This window comes from Varanus komodoensis, unplaced genomic scaffold, assembly GCF_004798865.1.
Source record: "Varanus komodoensis strain SLA01 unplaced genomic scaffold, ASM479886v1 scaffold6_2, whole genome shotgun sequence".
Taxonomy (NCBI): domain Eukaryota; kingdom Metazoa; phylum Chordata; class Lepidosauria; order Squamata; family Varanidae; genus Varanus; species Varanus komodoensis.
The window spans coordinates 8,191,128-8,200,525 of NW_025336346.1; the positions used below are offsets into that span (position 1 = coordinate 8,191,128).

A 9,398-nucleotide genomic window follows, 5' to 3' on the forward strand; every position below is an offset into this window, starting at 1 on the left:
AGGGGAGGGGAGGGGGTAGACTTGGGTGAGGGGAGGAAAGGCAAAGCTGCAAGAGCAGCCCAGGTGATCCAGGTCCTCTGGGTCCAGTTGTAGGCATTTTGAGAAATGACACAGAAGTACTGGGTCAGAGAAGAAAGAGCAGTGGCAGATCTTGATCCTTATTTTCCCATGCAGGGGTTTGATGCAATCCATGAACTACAGTTTCTTTAGACAGAACCCTTTTCGTTGAATGCCACTTTAAGGAAGTTTTCTTTTGGCTAAAACAAAATCCCATTTGAATGAAGAGGTGCTGGTGAAGCAAGGGGGCTAGGGAAGGAAGGGTGATGGGCTAACACCTTTCATGGGAGGGGTCATGAAATCAAGGGAAGCATTGACTAGATCAGGGGTGTGTGTGTGGGGGGGAGGGGGGCTTTTAAACACTGCCCTACCAGTTTAGCAAGGGAGGGGCTTTCACCTCTGCTTGCACTCCAGATTGCAGGCTCTCCAGCATTTAATAGTTTGGGGGAAAGAGAAAATTTCTGAAAGTGGCTGAAAAATAGAAGCTTTGAAAACACTAGAAGGTTTAGTACTTAAATGAAGACTTTGTCATTTTTCTGAAGCACTTTCTCTTTGTTTCAGGTTTTATGGAGCTGAAATATTGTGTGGCTTACAGTTTCTTCACAGCAAAGGCATTATTTATAGGTGAGTGCTGATGGATTACCCTTGTAAGCGTCTTGCCAAGCACTGCAACAGTTGTGTGCTGGTGAGGAATTGGTGAATTAACCTGCAAGCCCAGTATTTTACAAGGAACAGTTCCCTATTAAAATGTTGATTTTATTCCAAAGGTGTTAAGAGACAATTCAACAAGCACTTGAGACCAATCTATAAATGTTTTCTTGTGTTTTTCTCCTTGGCAACAAGAATAAAAAAATATTATTTACATTACACAGAAGAGTCTTTGTTTCACATTCTGATTTGCCAGGCACTTTAGCTCCCAGACTGAGGTACCTTGTCTTCATTGCAGTGGCATGGATTTATAATATTTGGGACAGCATCAAAGTACCTTGCCTTAACAAGCTAATTAAGGAAAGGTGTTAGAAATTCAGATGATTTCAGCTTGCAATATAAGAGAATATCTTTAAATGCTGGAGGCAAAATTTGATCTTCTGGAGAGTTTGCTGCCTGATAGAGTTAAAGATTATTTCCCTTCTTTCCCTACATAATTAAATTAAAATGTGAGATTTGATGCTTTTGAAAGAAGACATGACAGTTTGCTTTGATCAAAGACGCAATATCTTTTTTCTTTGTGAATGACCTTGGTAGTAAAACTGCCAAGATTGTACTCCATTTATACAAATCTTTGGTGTGACCACCCTTAGAATACTGCATACGGTTCTGGTCACCACACCTGAAAAAGGACATTATAGACTTAGGAAAAGTGCATAGGGGGCAATAAAAATGGCCAGGAATTGGGGCAGCCCCCCTATGGGCAATGCTTACAACAGCTGCAATTGTTTTGCCTGGAAATGGAGCTAAAAATGGGAGACATGGTGGAGTATTCAAAATTATGCACTATGTGGAGAAGATGGAGAGGGAGAACTTGTAATGCTACTGCCTGAGAAAATCCCAGTGGGAGATTCAGGACAGATAAAAGAAAGTCCTTCTTCACACAGTGCAGTGCTAAACAATGGAATTCACTCCCACAGGAAGAGGCCGTAGCTGCCAATGTGCAGCTGTAAAGGGAAGTTGGACGATTTCATGGTGAAAAGTCTGTCAACAGCTACTAGCCTTGTTGGCTATGTGCTACCTCTGTTTTCAGAGGAAGCACGCCTGTGTGCACCAGTTGCTGAGGAGCGTGGGCACCTGTCTTGCTGGAAGGATCCCATGGGCTTTTGCCACCATGAGTGCTGGACTGGATGGACCATTCCTCTGGTCCATCATGGTTTTTCTTGCATTCATATGTTAATGCATGTGTATATATTTTTAAGTGTGTTCAACTTTATTGGCCGCTGGTTTTGACTTCCAAAGCTATATCTAAAGGCCAACCTAAAGAATGGGCACCTGTGTATAGGATAGACGTTCCCACTCCTGAGCAGTCCATCCGCTTTTTCTTAAGAATAAATCTGTCATTAATTGTACAATTCGATAAGTTATCACTGATGTGATTTGCTAATATAAAATAGTTACTAGTGTATCTGCGGAAGTGGAGCCCATGAAGTATTCAGGCACTGGGGACATAAAAAAATAGATGAATATAACTTCAAATAAAATTGTACTTCTGGATTGGAGACAAATATAGTAAGCAACCCAACTTGCAATACAATCTTGTATGTGTCAATGCTGAAGAAAGCCCCATTGAGATAGGGGGGACTTACACCTGTGTACGTGTGTGTGGGATTGCAGCCTTGCTGAACCATTAAGTTGTGATAGCTTCACTGCCAGTGTAAACTTCCCTCAGGGCCCCAAGTGAATATATTAAGGGTTCTGTATTTCATCTTCTCATATGCATATAACTATATTCATTTCTCCTTGGATTCCATGATTCAGTTGATCATACTGTCAGCTCAAGAGACTATCTTAATGAAACTGCATGGATATTCATTTATTTTCTGTCCAACTTCAGCCCATTTCTGTAATAACTTTGCATTAATGCCAATGAAAGCATCCTGCAATTCTGAAAACAAATAGTGTTTTAAGCGGCACTGTTATACTGCGGTTATCATGAGTCTTTCAGGTGATCACTTATTCTAACTGGACTGCCGTGCTGTTTTGTTTTGCTCTGCTTTGCTATTTTCTTCCGCGCAGGGACCTCAAACTCGACAATGTGATGCTTGATAAAGAAGGTCACATCAAAATAGCTGATTTTGGTATGTGCAAAGAGAATGTGTTTGGAGAAAACAAGGCGACGACTTTCTGTGGTACCCCAGACTACATAGCACCTGAAGTAAGGAATGCGTACCTGCAACATACCCGTTCTCGAAAACCCCTCAGCTGCACGCAGTGCTAACCTCTGCCTCGAAGCAGCCTGCCTCGGCACGCCTGTCTTGCTCAGCACAAGCAGGATGCGGCCACCCCGTCCTCTGCTCCTCGCCCTGGAGGCAGCGCTTTCCACTGCTGCCACCAACACCGTCTTTCCTTTCCCCAAGCCCCTCCAAGGCCACTACCACCTCTCCCCCAGCTGTGCTGCCCCTTCTCCTCCTCCTCCTCCTCCCACCACCTGCTGCCATCACTTCTGCACCTCCACTTGCCTGTTTCACCTCCTAGCTGCCACCTCTTCTCTTTCTTGTCCTCCCCTCCTTGGCCATTCTCTGCTTCCATCTTCCCGCCTTCCTAGTGAGGTTCTCCGGGTACGGCGGCCCCAGAAATCCCCTGTTGCAGCAGCCTAAGCAGCCTCCAGGGGTGCCTTATCCACGATGGAGGATCCCTGGTAGGGAGCTACTTGGGCTCTCGGGAGAGCTTTGCTGTGGAATTCCCACCTGCCTCCCAGAGAGCCCAGCCTGCCAGGCCCCACCGCCACCTTCCTCATCATGTGCAGCCCAGGCAGAGGCAGCAGGAGGAGGATGCAGTTTGCATGGTGTTCCCACAGGGCCCAATTCCCAGAGAATGTGGCACCAATGCTGCTCACACTTAGCAGGAGCTTGAACTCATGGCCGCAGCAGAGCAGAGCAGAATCCAGGCAGTTGAGCACATATAAAACTATCAGCCAAGCTAATGTCAGTATAAGCCAGGAAAAGTCACATCAGTGGAGGGCAGTCACTGACAGCAGCGTGGGCAAGATCTCGAAGAGCAGCAGGGGTTTTTGTCAAGAACTTTGCTGGCCAGTTCACAGAATCCATGATGAATTAGCTCTTCCATGTTTAACCCATGAAAAACCTCGGGAACAAGCCATGGATGTTCAAGGTAGCTTGTTTCCAAAGCCACCTTGCTAAATGCTGGGTTTTGGACAACATGACAAGCCACAATGCCTTCCAGCCTACAAAATGCCATCATGTCGTGTGAATGAGACCACTAAAAATCTGGCAGGATCAGCCCGTTATTGCAAAGCAAAAACAGTATGACTAATGGAGAGACATGTGTCTGCACCCATAAAATAAATTTTTTAAAAGATGCTCAATCTTTCATACGGTAGTGTTTTGAAGGTGGCACCACACATTACTGGGGAAGTGTTTATTTTTAAAATTAGCACATGCCTGCTGCTAAGCCGTAATGCATGTCGGCTTGTTTTCTTTTTAACCGCATGCACCTCATAAAAATGTGTTACTAAAATGAGGGCAATTACAGCTCCTTGCGGCATATTTCCATAATGCATACAGCATGAAAATATATGGAGCTGCCGAAGCTGTTTCAGGGGAGACACGAATCCACCCACCATGCTGGCAGTCACCCACCTCCGTTGTGATGCATGCAAAGCAGCCCGCAGTTCCAATAGCAAGGCATTTCTTCAGAGGTGGTATAAAAATTAATGGCTTCATAAATAGTAGAAGAAAATAACTGTGTGTGGATTTACTCTGTTAGTGCATAACCTGCACATGCTTTTACAGTGCAATATTTAGTTTTTCTTCTCTGAGTGTCTCACCAGAAATAAAACTCCATTGTAATTGGCCATTGAGAATGTTTAGTGGGAGCAGTTCTGAAATATAGACAATGGCTGCATTCAAACTCAGCAAAAATGGCTGATTCTTCTCAGGGAGTGAAAGTCTTGTGAGCCAGCGCATGGACATGCTGCTTCCGATTAACTGTAGTTTAGCATTACACCCAAAGCACTGAAAGGAGGCTAGATCTTGAGTATGGTTTATCGAAACAAGCCAGTCGCACAAAGCTGGTTTGTTTCAACAAAGCATGGTTATAATTAAGCTAGTCCAGATCTGGGCAGAATTCTAGAGTGGAGTTTATCAAAGGCAGAAGTAAAACTTTCCAGCTTCCTTGCAGCCAAACCTGAAGAGAGGAGGGAATGCATGAACTCAGGGGTTCCTTACCATGCCTTATTTGCCATCATGTTACATATGAATGCAGCTATTGAATCAAACAGGATAAGATGCTTTATCAAGTGCACATGAAAGGTAGGATATGCTAGACTTTAAAAGCACTGTACCTAAATACTATTATATAAATGGTTTTAACTGGTAAAAAGGCAAATCCGCAGGTCTTGAGGTGTCAAGGGAACATTACTGGCAGGAAACCTTCATCTTTTCTTCTGTGTACCACAGATCCTGCAAGGCATGAAGTATACATTTTCTGTGGACTGGTGGTCCTTTGGAGTTTTGTTATACGAGATGCTTATTGGACAATCTCCATTCCATGGTGATGATGAAGATGAGTTGTTTGAGTCCATTCGAGTGGATACGCCTCATTATCCACGCTGGATTACCAAGGAATCCAAGGATATACTAGAAAAGGTGAAGTAAAGCTACCTCATGTCTTTTGTGCAGGAAAATGAACTGGAACATCTGAACCTAATAATCCATTAAGTTGAAGCTGCTGTTAATCATGTTTTTTTGCAAAAAGATGAAATGTTCTTTCTGCTAGGCAGAAATGTGTTGTGAAACGGAGCCACAGTTTTAATGGTTTGTTTGGTTGGTTTAAAATTATAGGCTGCTTTATAGAGGAGACAATCTCAAGTTGGCATATGAAAGTAAAATAATACAACAGTGACAGAATATTAATAATACAGTAAATTTAAAGGATTATATCTGAAGAGTTTCACATTATGCTAAGGCACTGGGAGAAGTTGGGTATTTGCTGGGTGACTCACGTTGCTCCTGACAGATGAGTGGCTATGCAGGAGCTTGAGACGGCATCTTTCTCCCTTGTTCTTCCCACCCTTTCCTAGCACGTATCCCAGCTGCCTTTGCTGCACAACCCCTCCCTGGGCCTCATATTCTCCCACCCTATCCCCAGTCGCTGCATTTGCAAAATCCGGGAGCACAAAATCTAGGAGCCTTGCTTTTCCCTGAGAGAGAAGCTGGTTGCTTGGCCACAGCTCTGATCAGCACCCCTTTTATGTGCCTGGACAGACTCCAGCTGTCTGTGCTCTAGTAACCGAAAGGTTAGATTGTGACCATGCATTCAGGACCTGGCTGCCTTTGAAGACTGTTCAAAAGCTGCAGTTTATGAAAAACGTGATGGCAGGATTGATCGCAAGAGGCAAAAAATGTCCAAACCTAAACCATTGGTCCCAGTCTGCTTTTACCAGCTGCCTGTATGTGTCTGAGACTGAGCCAGGTGCTGGATTTGACCTATAAAGCCTTTTACATCTCAGGAGCACAACAGCTGATCAGACATTTTTCCTGGCAGGACCCTACCCACACACCGCCTTCATCATGCAAGGAAATTCTCTGGGTGCCTCCTCTGAGGGTGGCTCAGAAGGCAGCAAAAACAGAGAGCGCCCCCTCAGTGGTGGCCCCTCAGTTCTTCTCTTAGGCATTTGGCAGCACATGATGATTTAGGTTGTTAATTGGGTCATGGATCTTCCTTATTGTTGATTGTTTGAAATTGTTATAGCCCTCTCTCGCTCTCACTCTCGCTTTGTGTGTGTGTGTGCGCGCACACACACATGCACACACATGCTCTCTCTGTACACTTAATACAATTTTATCCTGCTTTATGTTCTTTGTAAACACCAAGGAAATTTCAGCTGTTGGGGTGGTTTAGAGATGTAGTAAATGAAATGCAGTCATGAAATAAAATCTTCTCACATCCTGCTTCCATTTCAGGTCAGTAGCCATAGTGACTGAAATTGACCATAGTGGTAGCCTTAGATCCACTGAACGTATCAGCTCCAGCAGCATCTTGGATCTGTCTAGAGCTGTTTTCTTCAAGAAATCTGATTTCTGGGCAAAGTAACTGAATTAAGGTCATGATTGTATTTTGTAGCTGTTTGAAAGGGATCCAGCAAAGCGACTAGGAATAACTGGGAGCATCAGAGATCACCCTTTCTTCAAAGCCATTAACTGGACAGCGCTGGAGAAGAGGGAAATGGAGCCACCCTTCAAGCCAAAAGTGGTATGTGTCCCCTGAATTTCTCACACTGGGTGATGTTCTAAGGTCCTGCATTTGTGTTCTGCCATCTGGGCAGGCAGAATGGCCTTAAGCATGGGCAAAGGTGCCTGCTTCTGTCCGTGCCATTTTTGCTTGCATTAACTCATTCATCCATTCCACCCACCTGCCACTGTTTTTCTCATTTTAACAAACATCCACACCAAAATGTGCCTCAAAATTTGTTATTTATCCATAATTTAATTCATAACTAAACCAATTTCCTTTCAAAATAGGAAATATTAAATTACTGTTGAGACACTTCTGGAGCGAGGAACTGCACTGGCATTTTGGGAAGTTTTTTATATAAGGTTTGATTGGCATCATAGTCGGGAAGCTGTGGGTCAGAATCTGCAAATGTCAGATCTCTCAAGCATCTGCTGCTAGTTTGCACAAGGACCTTGTGGATTAGGATAGGCTGAGCAAGAGTCATTGCTCATAGCCACTCTGTACCCTTCAAGGCTGAGCAGTGATATGAAGGAAAAAACAGATTGTGGGAATGGGTATAAAATATGTAGAGCAAGGGTATGATACGTTATGCTTTCTTCCTCTGGATTAACTTCTTCATGAATTGGATCATTTAGGCTAAAGGTGAATGTCTGCAAATATTAAAACATTGAGTTATCTGAGGTTTGACAAACTTCTTCCTCTCCTTGGCCCTGGAAGATATCAGAATTGAACCTCAGACCTTTTACATACAAGTGTGAGCTATACCTGTAGCCACATCAGTAGCAGCTATAACCAGAGTGTGTATCGGGAGTGTATTTTCCTGGGATGGTTCCTATTTAGGGATGCGAGATCTCCCCGGAACCTGGCTCTCTTGTGCTTGTCAGACCTCTTTCCCATGCTTGGCCCTGGCGTGGGAAGCAAGCTGAGCAGAGATCAAGTCTGCAAATGTTCAGGAATGCTAGTGGGCCCTTTCCTTGCACTAAATTACTGTGCTTCTGAGTGCACAAAGCATGCAAGCCATGCAAGCCAGAAGCAGAATTTTGCTTGGCAAACAGGTGTATGGGTGGTGCGTGTGCAAGCAAGTTTCACTAGTTATGCACAACTCCACAACTGTTAGACCCACTTCCTGCCAGACGCCACATGAACACTTGGGGCAAGTCAGGCTGAGGACAAAGAGAAAGCAGGCAGGCATCCAAAGCATTCCCACCCACAAGCCAGATTCCTCACGCACTGCTCTTCCTATTTATTTTGGGAGGATTGGAGAGGACAAATGACCTTGTTCTGCAATAATCCATCTGAATTCACTGGAATTAACAAAATGACACTAAGTACATTCACAGACTTTCCTGAGCAATAGACTAGATTGTTCAATATTCAGGTGCTTCTTTTTTTCATTTTTGCCCTTCTTCTCTATAGAAATCAGCAAATGACTACAGCAATTTCGACAGAGAGTTCTTGAGTGAGAAACCACGACTATCCTACAGTGACAAAAACCTAATAGACTCTATGGATCAGACTGCATTTGCTGGGTTCTCTTTTATTAATCCCAAATTTGAACGAATTCTGGAGAAATAGTTCTTCAAAACATACAGAACTCTGCGGTACAGCTGTAAACAGGAGTTCCCAGGCACTCCATGCAAAATGGGATCAAAGGATACTTCATCTCTTTGTCTTCATTCTGAATAACACTCAAATAGTGACTCATTAATGTTCTACTGCTAATTCTTTAGAAACTGGCAGTAAGCTTTATCTTGCATGGTTGAGTTTATCAAGTATCCTTTTGAATCATGTAAATGATTTTCTCCACAACAGGAAAAATGTAAATTGTGAGTGGTTATTTGAATGTAGTAATCTGTGGGGGGGGGGTAGAATGTGTATGCTGTATATTTTGCTCAAGTGGTGAAAGATAGCTTATGAAGGGTATTTTAAATGAAGTGACACCGCTAGCCAGTTCTTCTTCATCATCAAATGAAATAACTTGAATTTGTATTCAGTTTGATTCTGGGGTTCTGATACTGTCATTTTTAATTTGTAAGTGCCATGAATTGATACCATGCTTTGCCGAGCTTTTTCCTAGCAAGGTTACAACCTTTTCATAGAACTTTTTGTCCGTTTGTTTCTGTTGTTTATTGATGAAACCACATTAAATATTACAAAAGCACTGCAGGTTTTTTAAATGAAGTGTGTCCTTTCCTTATTGGACTAATTACCACCACCAATGAAATCGTGGCTGCAATCCAAAGCGTGTCATCTGAAACAAAAGTATTTCACACAAGTCAGCGGGGCTTAGTGAGTAAACTCGCATGGAAACAAGTTGCTTATCTTTATTAAAGGGAGGTGGCAGATAGTGCAGGAAAATCTAGCTGGTGCCATGTAACCATCTCATGCCACAGGATGGCTGTTGACTTACTCTGTTAGTTTCAGTGCAAGCTAAT

General features: G+C 43.4%; 1 protein-coding gene across 2 annotated transcripts in view; it reads left to right on the plus strand.

Annotated features, from left to right (window-relative positions):
* Nucleotides 1-9,140, plus strand: part of PRKCD (protein kinase C delta) — a 76,483-nt gene extending 67,343 nt beyond the window's left edge. For both annotated transcript variants that reach the window (XM_044451152.1, XM_044451153.1), the window contains 5 exons: nt 619-681; nt 2,785-2,923; nt 5,187-5,375; nt 6,853-6,981; nt 8,380-9,140. In XM_044451152.1, the coding sequence (XP_044307087.1) occupies nt 619-681; nt 2,785-2,923; nt 5,187-5,375; nt 6,853-6,981; nt 8,380-8,538 (679 nt within the window). In that variant the 3' untranslated portion in view covers nt 8,539-9,140. The remainder of the gene's footprint in view (nt 1-618; nt 682-2,784; nt 2,924-5,186; nt 5,376-6,852; nt 6,982-8,379) is intronic.
* Nucleotides 9,141-9,398: the final 258 nt, after the last annotated feature.